The sequence below is a fragment of the Macaca fascicularis genome, chromosome 10, assembly GCF_037993035.2.
Source record: "Macaca fascicularis isolate 582-1 chromosome 10, T2T-MFA8v1.1".
Lineage (NCBI taxonomy): Eukaryota > Metazoa > Chordata > Mammalia > Primates > Cercopithecidae > Macaca > Macaca fascicularis.
In genome coordinates, this window is record NC_088384.1 from 22,459,314 (window position 1) to 22,477,871 (window position 18,558).

General features: G+C 53.2%; 1 protein-coding gene across 18 annotated transcripts in view; it reads right to left on the minus strand.

Annotated features, from left to right (window-relative positions):
* EMID1 (EMI domain containing 1) overlaps positions 1-7,786 on the minus strand; it is a 53,530-nt gene extending 45,744 nt beyond the window's left edge. For all 18 annotated transcript variants that reach the window (XR_012418877.1, XR_006690073.3, XM_074004089.1 and 15 more), the window contains exon 1: positions 7,573-7,786. Coding sequence is in view for 15 of the 18 variants with exons in the window: in XM_074004089.1 (XP_073860190.1) it covers positions 7,573-7,673 (101 nt within the window). In the remaining 3 variants the exon portion in view is untranslated. The remainder of the gene's footprint in view (positions 1-7,572) is intronic.
* Between the last annotated feature and the right edge of the window lie 10,772 nt (positions 7,787-18,558).

Here is an 18,558-nt window from a genome sequence, read left to right on the forward strand (position 1 = left end):
CTGTAACAAAGCCCGAGGTCTCCACGTGCTGACCTGAGACCCAGTTATCACCCCTGGTTACAGGGAGAAAAAAAGCAAAGACCAATGGATATACAGTGATTGCATTTCTATTACATTAAGAGAGAGACAGAAAGTCGACTATTTATACATGCGGGCACATGTACAGATATGTGCATACAAAGTGAGAAAAAGATGATGCTCTTTTCTCAAACTGCCACCTCTGGGAGCAAGGAGGGCTTTCCATCTGCTCTGTCTCCTACACAAACCATAGCTATGTTTATCATGCTTGCTGCACGCCAGGAGCTGTGCCCAGAGCCTTCTACGTGTTAGCTCAGTTGATTCTCATACTCTATTAAAAAGCCACTTTAGGTCGGACACGGTGGCTCATGCCTGTAATCCCACCACTTTGGAAGGCCGAGATGGGTGGATCACCTGAGGTTAGGAGTTTGACCAGCCTGGGCAATATGGTGAAACCCTGTCTCTACTAAAAATATAAAAAATTAGCCGGGTGTGGTGGTGGGCGCCTGTAATCCCAGCTACTCAGGAGGCTGAGGCAGGAGAATTGCTTGAATCTGGGAGGCGGAGGTGGCAGTAAGCTGAGATCGTACCATTGCATTCCAGCCTGGGCAACAGAGCGAGACTCTGTCTCAAAACAAACAAACAAAAAAAACCCAGCCACTATACAGATGGGAAGACTGAGACCCTGGGGTCTAGGACTTGCCCCAGGAACCCACGATGGGCAACACAGTCAGGGTTGGAACTCAAGTCCCTCTGGCTCCGGAGCTCGCACTCTCAACCCCAGGCTACAAGTGTTTCTCCTAATGAGTAGGTGAAGATTTCAGCCCTTTTGGAGGCTAAGGCAAGGAGGATCGCTTGAGGCCAAGAGTTCAAGACCAGCCTGGGCAACATGGTGAGAACCCCATCTCTATAAAAAAATTTTTTACAACTAAAAAAAAGGTCGGGCGCAGTGGCTCATGCCTGTAATCCCAGCACTTTGGCAGGCCAAGGCAGGTGGATCACTTGAAGATCAGGATTTCAAGACCAGCCTAGGCAACATGGCAAAACCCCGTCTCTACTAAAAATACAAAAGTTAGCTGGGCGTCGTAATGTGCACCTGTAATCTCAGCTACTTAGGAGGCTGAAGCAGGAGAATCGTTTGAACCCGGGAGACAGAGGTTGCAGTAAGCCCAGATGGCACCACTGCACTCCAGCCTGGATGGCAGAGTGAGACTCTGTCTCAAAACAGAAAACCAACCAACAAACAAAAAAACCAGAGCTGTGGTTTTGAACCTGTTAGGGTTGAATATGGAGGGGGGGCAAAAGCCCCTTTAGAAAATTGCTATGAATCGTGGCTCCTCTCCAGAAATATGCATAAAACTTGGTGTATAGGTTAAGGGGATTCAGAGGCTCCTTGGAGCCTATGTGACACTCACTAGGCTGGCCCAGGGGCTTCACGAGTGAAAGAGGGAGGGAAGAAGAGGACAATCTGGGCAGAGGACACTCGGAAGCTCTGGAGACAGGAAAGGGCCCCTGGACACAGAATGAATGCACTATGCCAGTGAGCAGACAATCGCAAGCACACAGTACCTGCGCACACAAATGCACGCACACACATGAACTCACAGGCACACAGGGGCAAATATGCATTGCAATGAGCACGTGCACACAGACACACATAGGCATATGTACACACAATGCATGGACACACGCACGCTCATGCACACGCACACAGATCCACACAAACACAGATACATACATGCACACACATGTGCACATAGGGCAAATACGCACTGCAGTGAGCACATGCACACAGACACACATAGGCATATGTACACACAATGCATGGACACACGCACGCTCATGCACACGCACACAGATCCACACAAACACAGATACATACACGCACACACATGTGCACATAGGGCAAATACGCACTGCAGTGAGCACGTGCACACAGACACACATAGGCATATGTACACACAATGCATGGACACACGGGCCTCCATGTGCACACACAGATCCACATAAACACACAGCTACATACCCGCACACAAACGCACACAGACATGCTAAGGCAAATCCAGCAGGACACTTAATCACAGAAATGACCGTCCTCCCTGCACACAAATCCACACCTGCAGATACAGGGCTCTGTGCCCTCATACATTCACACACACACACACTCATCGGCTCTGTCACACGGACACAGACAGACCAAAGCAGGCCCAGAAGGGCACACAGTCACAGTCAAATCTCCTCCCTGCAAATGCGTTCACATTTGCGCACACACTGACACACCCGCACATGCACACACACACACGCATGCCGTCTCACATGGACGCAGATAGGCTGAAGTTGTGATCTCTGGACATGTCCACACAGGGCCCTGCAGTGCACATGTGGGCACACGTGTACACACACACATACACTCCTCTCACATGTACACAAACAGGTGAAGGCAGGCCCAGCAGGGCACTGTTGGCCATCTTACCACACATATCTATACAGGCACGCACAGAGCCATCTGCCCTCACACACACACGTGGACAACAGCCCTCACATGCCCTGTCCCCAGACTAGGCCGGGAGAGGTGGGCCTGTGATGGTCCACAATAGCCAGAGCTGTCCTTCTTTTTACCAGGGGGTAGCTAGAGAAAAAAAAAAAAACAATATTTTTCCTGCTTCCTTAATAAAAATCTCCACCATTGGTGCGTGAGTGCAGTCACAGCTACTTTGGAGGCTGAGGTGAGAGGATCGCTTCAGCTCAGGAGTTTGAGGTTGCAATGAGCTATAATCATGCCACTGCACTACAGCCTGGGCAATAGAGTGACACATCGTCTCTTAAAAAAAAATCTTGGCTGGGTGTAGTGGCTCAGGCGTGTAATCCCAACACTTTGGGAGGCTGAGGCTGGCAGATCACCTGAGGTCGGGAGTTTGAGACCAGCCTGATCAACATGGAGAAACCCCGTCTCTACTAAAAATACAAAATTAGTCAGGCGTTGTGGCTCATGCCTGTAATCCCAGCTACTCGGGAGGCCGAGGCAGGAGAATCGCTTGAACCCAGGAGGCAGAGGTTGCAGTGAGCCGAGATCGTGCCATTGCACTCCAGCCTGGGCAACAGGAGTGAGACTCCATCTCAAAAAAAATAAAAATAAAAAAAAAATAACCATGTAGGTCCCTGCCTGGTTGCCACAATCTGGACTGTGCTTGAATCCTCTCTTTAGGAGACATGGAGCTGGTGGCCGGCTAGCCAGACCTTTTGGACAGGAGAGGACACTCGTGCCAGGTGGAGTTCAAGTTCAGCCCCTTGCCCCCTCCACCTGGGGATCACTAATAACCACCCCATCCCCCAGCTTGAGGACCCCAGCCCCAGGACTCCTAGCATCAGCCTGAGCTCCTCCACAGGGTCCTAGCCTGGCCCTGCCACCCTCCTGCTCCCCTATCCACCTTCCAGAGGTAGCAGGAGGCTCTTTCTAAAGTGCAGACCTAAGGTTGCCAACACCCACTGTGGGGTTCGCAGCCCACCATGACTCCCTATAGCCCTGCAAGCACCGTTTTCACTTTTTTTTTTTTTTTAGATGGAGTCTCGCTCTGTCGCCCAGGCTCGAGTGAAGTGGCACAATCTCGGCTTACTGCAACCACCACCTTCCAGGTTCAAGTAATTATCCTGCCTCAGCCTCCCAAGTAGCTGGGATTATAGGCACTTGCCACCACGCCCGGCTAATTTTTGCATTTTTAGTAGAGACGGAGTTTCGCCATATTGGCCAGGCTGGTCTCAAACTCCTGACTTCAGGTGATCCGCCTGCCTCGGCCTCCCGAAGTGCTGGGATTACGGGCGTGAGACACCTCGCCCGGCCTGTCCTTCACTTTTTATTCTGTTAGCCTCTCATGCACACTCATGCAGCCCCTTCTCCCATCTCTGATCTTAGCATATGAAGGTCCCTCTGCCTGGAAAACCCTTCCCTCTTGCCCCAGCAAATTCTTATTCATCCTTTGGGTCTCAGCCCTCAGGCCCACACAGGGGTTGGCCATCACCCATTAGCCACTCACAATAGCCCTGGGCTTTACTCACGAAGGTGCTGGAGGAGGGCATGAGCTGGGACCAAGTTTGTGTAGGGCTCAGCCTGAGGACGCTCAGTGATGTTTGTTGAATGACTGAATGATGGAGAATAGGCAGCAGCTCTGGGCAGAACAGTCGGGACCCAAGATGGGTTCCACAGATGAAGTGACCCATCCCCATGTGCTCCATTCCTGCAGCCCCTGGGGGCTTCCTTCCCTGGGGTGTCGTCATTGATAAGCTGCCCAAGAGCTGGATGAGGCTGGGCAGTGGGGTGGGTGAGGGCAGGGGCTGGGAAGAGGTGGCACTTCCCTCCTGGGCCCACCACTTCTGTCCACTCAGCACCTCCAGGTCCCCAGAGGCCCCCAGGAGGGGAGAAACAGGCCAGACCAGCTCAGCCTGGCACCGGCCACCCCCACAAGGGCCCCCCACCTACACCCACACTCCACCCCCTGCCACGAGGGGCCCAGGGGACTTTGTCTACGTAGGGCCCAGGGCTGCGATCCGGAACAGTGATAGGGGCTAATTGCAGGAGGCAGCCAAGCGGGCCTGGGGCCAAGGGCCGTGATGAAAAAGAGAAGAAAGAAAGGACCAGGTGGGTGGGGGTGCTGTGATGAGAGCCAGAGCCCCACAGTGGGGGCGAAGTTCCAGCCCTGGCTCTACTGCTTCCTAAGTTGGTGACCTTGGACAAGGCCCTGACCCTTTCTGGACCTCATTTTGTCCATCTGCAAATGGGGACAGCAGAATTTCCTCCAGTGGGGTAAGCTTCACTCAAAACCCTTAGCACAGCACTAACAGCTATTGTTCATTCCTGTTCCTGGACTGAGGGGCTCAGGCCCACACATGGGCGCCACACCCAGCAGCTGTGGTCCAGGGGCTTCCCTGGGGCTTGGGGACACCAGCACAGTACCTTCTTCACAAGGTCTTCCCCTTGGAATAGGGATTATCAGGTTCTACATTTTACAGAGGGGGAAACTGAGGCTCCAAGAGAAAGCACCTACCCGGGTTACTCCTGTGGGCATCAGCTGGGATTGGAGCCCCCTAGAGAGAGGCTGGGGCAGATCCCTTCCATTTTAGAGCCCTCCATTCTCCCTGATCCTAGGATTTGCCTAAAGGAGGCCGGCACTGCAGGGGCGAGAGGTCTGGGCTGGTGAAAGCTTGAATCCTCAGCTGAAATGCTGAGATAAGTGGTTAAAGGACGCGGGCTCCAGGCTTGGAAGGACCTCAGCATGGCAGGAAGCAGCTCCAGGAGCAGAGGCAAGCCAAGGCAGCTCTGCATAGCCCTTGGGCACCCCGGTTCCGGGGGTCTCCAAGTGTCACCACATTCCTGGGGCTGGGGGCGGCCCCCTGGATGCCTTCCCAGGCCAACCCCTCCCCAGGACAAAGCCTCTTTTCTGCCTCTGGTCCCTTGGCTGCCAAGGGGTGCCTGGGGTGCTGGGGTGTGGGTGGCAGGATGGCTGACAGGGCATGACATCCCCATGCTGTCTCCAGCAACGCGGGGATGGGGCCACAAGTGGAGGTCCTGGTAGGCCACAGACTCCTCAAGCTCCAGGTCTCTACCCCCATGTGACATGACTGATAGCAGGAACCACTGCAGGTAAGGCCCGGTACTGGCCCTTCCCATGAGGAAAGAAGGAAACTGAGAGCAAAACTGAGACCTAGGGCCAGGAAGTGACCCACTTGAGGTCACACATCAAGCCTGTACCAGCACGGAATTCTGTCTCCATTTTGTCCAAGCCTGGAGCCCCTAACTCCTAATCATGACTACAAACCTTTCCTGGTGCCCCCAAGCCAACAATCTCTTTCCCTCTTCCAGGAGGGCTGCTGGATAGAAAAAGCCACTGGATTTGGAAATTGACTGGTCTGGATTGAGGTGCCACTTTTCCTCTGTAGGCCTCAGCCTCCTTATCTGTACAATGGGTGCAATAGTATTGCCAACAGGGCTTTTGGAATGCTCAGGCTACTGTGATGGGCTTCTGTCAACACATGGAGTGACAGCCTCCAGTGACCACCAGATACCTGGTTATAGCCACCATCCTGCTCCCACTCAGGAGACCCTGGAAGGTGAGGAGCCCAGGCTGGGAAACCCTGTCTTGAACTGACTGCAGGGCAGTCTGGGCCTTAAGCTGTGCTACCATCATCCTGAGCCTGACAGTGGGATTTCTGAGTTAATAGTCTTTCTCCTCTTAGCATCTGGGATTCTGGCGGCCCACATCCATGCTCTGGGCAGGTCATCTTCCCTCTCTGAGCCTCATCTTCCTCCTCTAAGAAACAGAATCATAAAAAGCACACCTTCAAGCAGCTGGGAAGATTCTGGAGCTGATGAATGCAGGTAATGGGGCCGACTCAGGCTAACTGTGGTCTGCACACGATAGGTGGTGGCTGTGACATCCACCACACGTCCACCCCTGTCTCAGACAACTGCTCTTCTGGCCTCTGATGCTTCAACCACCTCCATCCTCCAGCCCTGCCCATGTCAACCGCTCTTGCTAGCCCAGCAGGGGCATGCTGGCCCCTGACCACTGGGAAAGGAGAATTTCTGAAAAGAATTAAAGAATTGAGGCCGTAGGGGGTGGGGGCCGTGCAGGCCTTTGAAAGGGATGAAAAGGCCTGGAGAGGCCTGGCTACTCCACATTGTCTGCCTTGGACAACGGCGGCTGGCCTTTAAGAGGGGACCCTGGCAGGGGTTGCAGTCAGGACAGAGGCCAGGGCAGGTTCAAACACTGTCATCAAGGACAGAAAGGCAGATTTGCAACCCAGCTCTTCAATGAATAGCCCATGAGTCTAAAAGATGATGCCAATTCTCTAGGATCTCGGTTTGCTTCTCTGTTGAATGGGGACAGTTTTCCCTACCTCATTCAGTCCTTGAAGGATTGATGAGGACACTATATACAATAATGGGCCCCACCATGTCAGGTTCTGGGAGCTCCTCCGTAAAGGCCAGCGGGGAGGAAGTTCCCAGCCACTAGGAGAGCAGCAGGAAGACGGTGCTCCCTCTTTTCTCTGCCCAAAATGCCAGGTCCCTGGGGAGCCTCCACACTGACCCACTGGGCTGTGAGACTCCACCCCAATCCCTCCTCCGAGGGAGATAAATGGCCTGGGTACAAAACAAAAACAAAAAGAAACAAACAAAAAACAGGAACAGAGTAAAGGGGAGGGGGGTCCACGAAGGGTCGGCTACGGCTACGGGGTGTCATGGGCCTTTCCCAAGTGCAGGGGGAGGGGCCCTAGGGACAGGGGGACAGAAGGGCCAGGGCTTCGTCCTCGTTGCGCCCCTTCCTCCTCCTCTCCGGCTCCGGGGTTGAAAGGGAGGGAGTAGGGGAGACAGGCAGCTCCAACACATGGAGTAGGGGACCCCGCACTCGCCGGAGCCTCAGCCGGACCCTGCCCTCACCCGGGCCGGCACTGAGCCTAGGGACTGGATCGCTCTCCCGATCCCGGCCCTGCCCGGAGGTGGGGACGTGTGCGCGCCGGGACCCCCGGCCAGCGGGGTGCATAGGCGCGGGGAGCCCTTACCTGCGTCCGGAGAACGGGGCTGCCCCGATGCTCCACGCAGCGCCGCCTCTCGGGAGCAGGAGCCCGAGGCAGAGCAGCGCCCAAGCCCGCGGGCCGCCCATGCTGCACCAGGCGCCCTCCGCGCGCGGCCCCTCGCTGTCGCCGCCCCTAGCCTGTCCTCCCCGCCCGCCTGCCCGCGCCGCCAGCCGCCCCGGACGCGCGGAGCCCGGTTCCCAGCGCCGCGGCCGGAGGGCGGGCAGGAGGCGGGCGGGGGCTGGGGCGCTCGCTCCCGGCCTCGCCCGGCCCCTCGGCGAGGCCCCCCGCCCCCTGCGCCGTCGCTGCCAACCCGGAAGGAGCCCGGAGGGGCCCGGGCGGCCCGGGCGCCCCAGCCAGGAGGCCCGCCAGGTGTCCACCTGAGCCCCACACCCTGCGCCGCGGGGCCCTTTTGGGGGCGGGGTGCCAGCTCCGGGGTGTCCTCCCACTAGTTGTAGACTGGGAAACAGGCCCGGGCCACGGTCCCTGACGCAACCGGGACCCGAACCCGCCTCGCCTGAGTGAATGATATCAGCGACTCATCCTTTTTTAACACCTTTGCAGGATCCAGCCCTCCAAGGAAAGCTTCCTGAGCAGTGCGTGCCATGTGTACTGGGCACCTCACGGCGGCCACTTCGCATCCTGTCTCAAGTGAATCTTCAAGCCACTCTGCTGGAACTGGGTGCAATATTCCCATTTTACAGAAGAGAAAACTGAGGCCCAGACACTCACAGTCTCCCTAGAAGGAGATCTGGGTGGACCCCATCAATGCAGGGTCTGTTCTTATTCTCATTTTACAGGTGGAGAAACTGAGCCACAGAGAGGCGCTGTCATTTACCTGAAGCACCATGGCAGGAGTTTGGCAGAGCCTGGATTTGTACCCAGATCACCTGACTTTGGAAAGTACCAGCTCTTAACCACAGCACTTTGGTCAAAGCCTTGATTTCACCATATGTAACAAGGTAAGAATTGGTGTTGTGTGGTTTCCTCATCTGGGGTACATGGATGGGCTTCTGGGGGAAGGGCTCCGCATCCCACAAAGGTATATGTAAGCGTAGTGTGTGTGTGCAGGGGTACATGTTTGTGTGGTATGTTAGAGAGGACCCAGACTCCCATTTCCCAGGACAGTCTCTAACCCCACCTTCTGCCTGCATCGATGGACAGTAATTAGGCCTGGGCTGGGGAAGCCCTTGCCCAGCTTGGCTCTTTCCTGTTATGGCTTGTCCAGACCCATGGTCCCTTCTAGAAACACTCCCCAGAAAGGATCTGCCAGTCACTGGATTGCCCCTCCTGGACTCACCAGGGGCAGGCAGCATAGGCCACCATAGGCAGGCAGGCAGGATGGGGATCCATCACCAGTGTGTCCACATAGAGAAAGCTGATGCCGTCTCAAGGGACAGGTAGTGAGAGCTGTTTTCAAACCCTGCCTCTACTACTTCTGCTCCAGTTAGCTCAGGCAAGTCCTGCCCCTCTCGGAGCCTCAGTGTTTCTTTTGCAGGGAGGACAGTTGTACATTCCTTACAGGAGTGTGGGAAGGATTGAGATATGGTAATGGCCTGTCGCCCCCTCTCCTCTACTACACATGGTCCCCCAAGAGCTCCCACTCCCTCCAATGACATCACCATGGTGCCAATGTTGCCCCCTTGGGGAGCTGTTGCCCTCCTTTTCACATGAAATTTTGGGGCATCTCCTGTGCCATCTCTCTGACCTCCAAGAAACGCAGCTTCATACCTCTCTGGTTAGCCCTTGTTTTTGACACAGCTAGATCAATGACTTAACACCTTGGATAATTCGTCACTCCTGAGGAGCCATGCCCCCAAGAGGATGCCAGACCTGTCTGAAACCCCAATCAAGGGACCCAGATAAAAACCCATCACCCCACGGGGTGCTTTGAGCTGTTTAGGAAGCTCAAACATGCAGCTGTTTAACACATAGCTGTTTAGGAAGGAGAAGCACTGGATAATGTCTTAGAGGGACTGAGAGGTGTCTGGGATGCCAGATGGGTGCCAGAGAATGAGGAGGCACTGCTAGGTCTGTTTGCAACATGTCCAAGATGCTCCTGCGATTAATGGCATCCACATTTCTTTTTTCTTTTTTTTTTTTTTTTGAGACAGAGTCTCGCTCTGTTGCCCAGGCTGCAGTGCAGTGGCGCATCTCAGCTCACTGGAAGCTCCGCCTCCTGAGTTCACGCCATTCTCCTGCCTCAGCCTCCCGAGTAGCTGGGACTACAGGCGCCTGCCACCACGCCTGGCTAATTTTTTATATTTTTAGTAGAGATGGGGTTTCGCCATGTTAGCCAGGATGGTCTCGATCTCCTGACCTCGTGATCTGCCTGTCTCAGCCTCCCAAAGTGCTGGGATTACAGGTGTGAGCCACCGCGCCTGGCCTATGGCATCCACATTTCTTAACCAATGCCATCAAACTAGTGGCAGACTCAGGCCTCTGCAGAATTTTCCCAGCAAGAGACTATCCTGGTAAAAGCTGTTCTCAACATTTTCACATCAGAGAGGGGCCTGTCCTTGCTGAGCCTGGGATTCCCAGGTCCAGGGTATTTGTTTATCACTAAAGACTGACCTTGTGGCTGTGTGACCTAATGGTTACCACCCCACAAGCCCTGTGACCCACAGGCCTGGGTGTCAATTCCAGAGCAACCTCTGTGAGCTGTGTGACCTGAGACAAGTCACTTCCGTTCTCTGAGTCTCATTTCTTTGCCTGAAAAAACAAGCCATGGGACTTTTTTTTTTTTTTTTTTTTTTTTTTGAGACAGGGTCTCACATTGTCACCCAGGCTGGAGTGCAGTGGCTCATTGCAGCCTCAACCTCCTGGGCTCAAGTGATTCTCCTGCCTCAGCCTCCTGATTAGCTAGGACTACAGGTGTGTGACAGCACATCTGGCTCATTTTTAATATTTTTTGTAGAAACGGGGTCTTGCTCTGTTGCTCAGGCTGCTCTCGAACTCCTGGCCTCAAGCAACCCTCCCACATGGGACTTTTTAAGGTCCCTCTGGCTTAAGAGTCTGAGCTTCTGGGAAAGTGTGAAAGCTTCAGGCCTCCCTTTGGTGGCCCTGGGGCACAGCTGAAGCCCCCATTTAAGGGCTCACTTTCCTGTTGGATGACAGCCTGCTTTCTGGTCAGTTGAGTGGAAAGACAGGAAATGCCGTGGGGGTCTGGGGTTTTGATTATTTGAGGTTTCAATGTTTGCTGAAACTGAGAGGAGAGGGGCCAGCTGGCTTGAGGTCTCAGGGCCTGTCCCTGTGGCGGGGCCTCCCCCCTGGGGGCCTGGTCCTTTCCACTGCCAAGACCAGACCACAACCTCCAGTAACGACAGCAGCTTCCGTTCCCCAGCGCTGACTGTGTGCCAGGCGCTGTGCTAAGCATTTTGCTTATATTGTCTGCTGCGATCCTCTCTGCCACCCGGAAGGCAGCCTTATTGTCCCCAGGTGTGGGGCTCATGGCTAGTGAGTGATGGGTGCCTGCCTATGAGTTTACCCACCAGACCACACTGCCACCCACCAGCTGAGCCCTGAAGTGGGGCTTCTTTGGGGTAAGAGATAACTTGGCTCACATATGGGGTCCCATCTTGGGGCTGATGAGGCCAGAGAGAATGCATTGACACATACCCAGACCTGGACCCACACCCATGTGGACCACACGGGGACACACACAGACACCCTCCCAGGGCAGGCCATGGGATCCGGGAAACACAGCCTGTCTGGGGCGGATTCACTGACGCATCCACCCTGGCCTAGTCCAAACAGGAAATGTTTTATCCTCTTAACAAACAACCTGGGCTGCAGCCTCCTTCCCCTGTGAAGTCCCTCGGGGCCGTAGCTGAGGGACTCTCTCCTCCCGCTGTGTCCTACAGGACTGTCTCTCCAGGTTGGGTGTGCCCTATCGTATCAGCCCTGTGCACACACTAGCTCGTGTGAGCCCAGGTACTCTTCCCATATCGTGCCTGTTCCATAGGTGAGGGAGCAGCCCGAGGGGTGCCCAGAGCCCATGGCCGCAGCCCCCAGGGGTCCAGGCCTGACGGCCAAGGCAGCGCCTGGACACCATGAAAGGGAAGGGACTGTGTAAGGCCACAGCCTTCAAAGCTGCTGACCAGACAAAGGACAGGGTCCAAGAGCAATGGCTGCTCTCTGCGCTTTTGATCGGGGGTTTGGCCCTCCTGTCCCTGGCTCTCAGAGCTGGGAGCACCCTGCAGGGCCAGGGTCGGGGGCACTGGGAGACCTGGACAGCCTGCAGCTGCCCGGCCAAGTTATTTATGCTCCATGGAGCTGCCCTTCTCATTCAACCAGCTCTTTCTTTCCCCAGAGAGCTGGGACTGGGGCTGGAAGGGAGTAGTGGGAGGAAGGAAGCTGGCAGAAAATCATAAATTAGGGCTGGGGAGGGCCTTCCTGTCCTCCTCTGGAATCTCCCGTTTTGCATCTTTGAGGTGGGTGCAGGGAGAGGACAACAGAATGACAGGGCCGGACATGAGCGAACACGGCAAGACAGGGCACCTCTTGTTGGAGTGAGGAGACCTAGATGTTCTGTGTGATCTAGAGAGAGTCCCTTCTCTCGGAACCTCAGTTTCTCCATCTGGAAAACGGGGGTGATGTGAGGACTTGGGGACTTTCCTGCAACTGTGCTTTGTTGACTGTGCAGGAGTGGACAAATGAGAGGCTTTCTCCTTAGCAATGTTTGTTCCCCCTTCCCCTCCTCTGGCAATTTCTCCAAATCCTCCCCTTTCTGACCCCCAACCTCTGCCCTACTTGCCTTCTCTCAGGTCCCTTCCTCTGCTTCTCTTTCATCTCCTCTTGCAAAAATGGAAGAACAATATCTCCATATGCAGCATCCACCCAACTAGGGGGTAGAGGGAAGAGCTGTTGGCTCGTTCATACTATAGTGTGAATGACTGATATGTTTAAGGTTTAATGTTGGGAGGAGGGGGAGTTAGCAGGGCTTCCTGCCATTTAAACCCTAAATCGTTGGTAGTGGAACTTCCTGGCTGGTGAGGGAAATGTTTGGTGACCAGAGCCTGGCAACATGGCCTAAGACCTTCTGTGTGGGAAGCTGTCCATCTCCCAGCCCAGTGAGGTGAAGCCCACTCCCGGCTGGATGCATCTGAAAAGGCAGCTGTGTGTCCCTGTGGTTGGATAGATCTGGCAGGAGGGAAGGGCAGACCAGAGAAGCCCCTCAGAGCAGAGGCCCTGGAGCTGCCCACCAGCCCTGCCAGTCCCGGGTGGCACCTGCTGGGTCATGAGCATGTGGGCCCACCCCACTTGACAGCCCCAGGATGAATGGGGAGGTGGTGGTGGTGCTGAGAAGCAGGAGGAGAATGAGAGTGGTGGGGAGACAGAAGGAGTCAGAGACAGAGACAGAGAGAGATAGTGAGAGACTCTCAGAAGAGGACAGTGTGCCAGGTAGCCAGAAAGAAAGGGAGACAAAGTGATCTAGAGAGATGTCTTCATCTTTCATAGAAGGAGACAGATGGAAAGACAGAAAGACAGACTCAGAAAGAGGGACTCTTCGGGAAGAGGATCCTAGGTGGTTGGTCTCAGCTCCGGTAGGAGCCTGGCAGAGGGAGCAGGACTGGGGCACCAGCCCTCCACCATCCCGAGCCTCATCTGTTCTCAGCACTGCACAGACTCTGGCCTCCCTCAGACCCCCATCCCATGCCAAGGGTGGGGAGCCTGTCCTTCCTCCATCGCCCACCCAGGCATCTGGCAATGGCTGCCTGTGGGCTCTGGGCTGCCTGGGGCTGGAATATATCATGCTTGGGTAGCCCCGTTAGACAGAGCACTGGGGCCCAGGGGGAATGGATTCCTAACCTGAGGCTTGGTCCTGGGAGTCTTAGGTGGATGGACAGCTATATAGGGGGAGGGGGACCTGACTACAGATTGTCCCTGCCCCACCATCCGGTCAGCCCTGCAGGGCTAAGTCTGGGTCCTCTTTCCCTGTGTCCATTCCTTGGCTCCATCCCATCCAGCCTCCGCCCCCTTATGGAATGTGGCATTGGTCTCTTTGATGGCCTCTTGCCTCCTCTCTGATGCTTTCAGTCCTGCAGGATCTTCCCAAAGGCAAATGGAGCCAAGCAACCCTGGGAGGAAAACCTTCCAGTCTTCCTGCTCCCCTTAGGCTGAGAACTGAAGGGGGCCCAGCTTGCTTGTCCTCCCAGTGTCCCCAGACCCTGGGACAGACCCCCAGGCCCTGGGTAGGCTTGGGATGTCTCAGTTCCCTAGCCCACCCTGTGCTCTCCGTCTGTCTGCAGGGCTTTCCTGTTCTGTCCCCTCTGCCTGCCAATGCCCGCTTACCCTGCCTGAGCTCACCCTTCAGTCTCAGCTCAGAAATCACCCCCACTCCACCTCTAGAAGGATGTTTCACACCCCCAGCACTGGGTCGTGTGTCCGCTGGGGTTCAGCACTCACAGCATTCTGGGCTGGGGACATCTGTTGATTTGTGTGGTGCCCTGAAGTATCATAAATAGGCATAGGTGCTGAGCCCTTTTTTATAACCTTTCTAAGAAGCTGTACAAGATACATCTGGGTGCACAACAATTTCTGTTTTTTTGTTTTGTTTTGTTTTGTTTTGTTTTAGACAAAGTCTTGCTCTGTCACCCAGGCTGGAATGCGGTGACGCAATCTTGGCTCACTGTAACCTCCGCCTCCGGGGTTCAAGCGATTCTCGTGCCTTAGCCTCCTAAGTAGCTAGGATTTCAGACATGCACCACCATGCCTGGCTAATTTTTGTATTTTCAATAGAGACAAGGTTTCGCCATGTTGGCCAGGCCAGTCTTGAACTCCTGACCTCAGGTGATTCACCCGCCTCGGCCTCCCAAAGTGCTGGGATTACACTGTGAGCCACTGTGCCAGGCCACAATTTCTTTATAGAACAAAAACAAGCTGACTTTTGAACAACATGGGTTTAAACTGATGAGTCCATTTATATGGGGATTTTCTTCGACCCCTGTCACCCCTTGAGACAGCAAGACCACCCACTCCTCTTCCTCTTCCTCCTCCTCCTCAGCCTACTCAACATGAAGACATGGATGAAGACCTATTTCCATCCTAAAAGCACAAATTTACTGAATTGTTACTGAATGCTCTTTTTTTTTTGTTTTTTTTTTGAGATGGAGTTTTGCTCTTGTTGCTCAGGTTGGAGTGCAGTGAGTGGCGTGATCTCGGCTCACCGCAACCCGCCTTCCGATTCAAGCAATTCTCCTGCCTCAGCCTCCCAAGTAGCTGGGATTACAGGCATGTGCCACCATGCTGGGCTAATTTTGTATTTTTAGTAGAGATGGGGTTTCTCCATGTTGGTCAGGCTGGTCTTGAACTCCTGACCTCAGGTGATCCACCTGCCTCGGCCTCCCAAAGTGCTGGGATTACAGGTGTGAGCCACCACGCCCAGCCTTAATGGACTGTTTATGTGATCAGTAAGCTCCTGGTCAGCAGTAGACTATAGTGGTAAAGTTTTTGGGGAGTCAAAAGTTATGTGCACATTTTTGAGTGTGCATGAGGGGGATCAGTGCCTTAATCCCCATATTGTTCAAATGTCAACTGTAATATGATTAATTGGGGAAAATTTTGCAATGTCTAAATCAGATAAAAAGGCTAATTTTCTCCACATATAAAGAGCTTTTACACATCAATAACATTTGGTCAATGACTCAACAGCTAAATCAATAAAAGTTGTGAACAGACGACTAACTCAGAATGAAAAGGCTTCACTCAAAAGAAAAGCAATGCACTTGCATATGGTGGCTCACACCTATGATCCCAGCACTTAGGCAGGCCATGGCAGGATGATTACTTGAGACCAGGAGTTCAAGACCAGTCTGTGCAACATAGTAAGACCCCTATCTCTACAAAAAATTTAAAAATTAGCTGGTTGTGGTGGTGCACACCTGAGTAAGATCGTGTCTTTAAAAAAAAAAAAAAAAAAAGAAGAAGAAGAAAGAGAAAAAGAAGAATTCAAATGAAAGTCACAATGCAAAGCTGATGGTAAGGACTTAACATTTTTGATAAAATGAGTTGGCAAGGGTATGGGGAAAATGTCACCTTTGTGTGTGCCCTCTTTGGAACACAGTTGGTAAATAAATAAAACTGAAAAATGTATATACCCTTTTGACCCAGCAATTTTACACTGAGGAAGTTTCTTACAGGCATATTTGCAAAGAACACAAGGAAATTAACTGTAGTAGTATCTGTAGTAGCAAAAGACTGGAAGCAACATAACTGCCCATTGCAGGAGACTGGTGAATTAAGGTACATCAGCCTGGGCAACATAGCGAGATCCCATCTCTACACAAAATACAAAAATTAGCTGGGCGTGGTGGCACGTGCCTGTAGTCCCAGCTACTGGGGAGGCTGAGGTGGGAGGACTGCTTGAGCCCAGGCCGTCGGGGCTGCAGTGAGCTATGACTGCATCACTGCACTCCAGCCTGGGTGACAGAGTGAGACCCTGTCTAATAAAAAAAAGAAAAATTAAATACATCCATCAGTGGAATACTACATTGCTGTTAAAAAAGAAAGAGAGGCTAAACAAAATGTAGTATATGTATACAACAGAATATTAACCATAAATAAAGGAACAAAGCACTGATACAAAGCTACAACATGGAGGAAACTTGGAAACATTATGCTAAGTGAAAGAAGCCAGACATGAAAGGCCATATATTGTATTCATAAGAGATACCCACACTAGGCAAATCCATAGATACAGAAGACAAATTATTGGCTGCCAGCGACTGAGGGCAAGGGATGTGGGCGTGTCCACTCATGGGTGTGGGATTTCTTTTTAGGGTGATGAAAGTGTCCTGCAATCAGGTAGTGGTGATGATTGCCCCGCTCTGAATATACTAGAAACCACTGAATTGTACACATTAAAGGGTAAATTTTTTGACATGTGAATTATATGTACATAAAGATGAGGTAGATCTAAGTGTTTTGATATGGAACTAGTTTCCAAGATCACCTGTTAAGTGAAGAAAGTTAGTACAGCTGTAAGTAAAGGATGCTGCCATTTAGGGGAAAATTGCAGGAATATACACCCATCAATATTAATATTTGAATTATGCATTCACTTTCTCTAGAAGGATTCACAAGAAACTGACTGCTTTCAGGAAAGTGAACTGACGGACCAAGGGTGTTAGGTTTGTTTGTTTGGTTTTTTTTTTTCTTCTTGAGTTGAAGTCTTGCTCTGTCACCCAGGCTGGAGTGCAGCGGCACAATCTCGGCTCACTGCAACCTCTGTCCCCCGAGTTCAAGCGATTCTCCTGCCTCAGCCTCCTGAGTAGCTGGGACTACAGGGACACGCCACTGTGCGGGACTAATTTTTGTATTTTTAGTAGAGACAGGGTTTTACCATGTTGGCCAGGCTGGACTCCAACTCCTGACCTCAAGCGATCCGCCCACCTTGGCCTCGGGTGTTAGTTTTCATTATGAATCTCTTTGCACTGTTTGACAAAAATTTAGTGCCAAAAAGTATGCATGGCACAGGCACCCTTTGCCCTAAAAATGAAGTGTGTATGTGTCTATGTGTGTGTCTGTATATGTTTCTGTGTGTGTCTGTGGTGTGTGTGTGTGTCTCTGTGGTGTGTGTGTGTGTGTGGTTTGCATGTAAAACAACAGCCCTTGCTATTCCAGGCTCCAGGAGCTGTTGTCTGCAGCCTAGGAGTGCTCCTGAGTGCTGTGTGGAGGTTTCCATGTAGGTTTCCACCTCCAGGAAGAAAGATGGGGCAGAGGAACCACAAGTGTCAGGGCTAACTCAGGAGCTCCTCTGTATGGGGCCCCAGCCCCAGCCCTGGGAGTCTTTGAGGGTGGCTCCTAAGGGAGATGACCCCCTCCATGCTCTCCTAGGAGGAACCCAGTATCCTTGTCCTCAGCAGGCATGGCCCAGGGCTCCCAGTTGCTAGGGACACACCTGAGTGGAGGCTATTCAGGGCTGTGAGTAGGGGAGATAGGGGCTTGAACAGAGGGAAGGGCCTGTCCCAGGAGGTGGGCTGGCAGGTGGCCAGGGTTACCCCCACCCCGGGCCTGCCCTATGTCTGCAAGCTGGGGCCTCACAAAGCCAAAGTTGGCTGTGTCCTGTGTCCTCCCTTGACCCCTTGGAGGGAGGAAAAGGAAGAGAGGGGGAGGGAAAAACAGAGAGACAGACAGTAGTACCAGGAGACAGACACACACACACACACACACACACACACACACACACACACACACACACACACAGAAGGAGACAGTGTTAGAGACAGAGATAAAGGGGTGACCACTGACCCGCTTTCCACTGTGTCAGCCCCGAGCCTTTATCTATGTGACTACATGCATTATCACAGCCGCCCCCAGAGGAGGGATCTGGCACAGGAAAGGGAGGCCAGCGAGGGTGGCAAACTGTTGCACAGCTAGCAGCAGCCAGATTCAAACTCTGGCTGCAGAACGCTAGGGCAGTCGCCAGAACAGTGCAGGTCCAGAACTGGCCCAGGGACCCTGCACTGTCCCCTTTCCCTCCCGACAGGCACCCCTTGGCCCATGTGGGCTGCCTATGCCCAGCCCTGGTGGGACATTCCCAGGGGCACAGCTGACCTGTCTTGGACTCCTCTGGCAAGAGAAGGGTGGCCTGGTGTCAAAGAGGGGCCCAACATGGGGCTAACATTGTAGGGCCTGTAGGCCCAGCTTGGCCAGGAAAATGTTTCAATCCTGCCTGTCCCTGAGTAAGACACTGAGTGACCTTGGCCAAATTGCTTCCCCTCTCTGAGCCTCAATGTGTTCACCTCGAAAATGGGGTAGGGCACTTGTCTTCGGACAAGTTGTTATGAGGAATATCTAAATGAGGCATGTGGATTTCTTTGCCCAGTGCCTGGCACAGACTGATCAGGAAATAGTCCCTAGGTTGTATCCAAAGCATATTGCATATAGTCTGCAGAGTGAGGAATCTTGAGCAGGCTGGAGATGCAAGGCTTGGGACAGCAAGAAGGGTCAGCCTTTGGCAAAGAGGATATT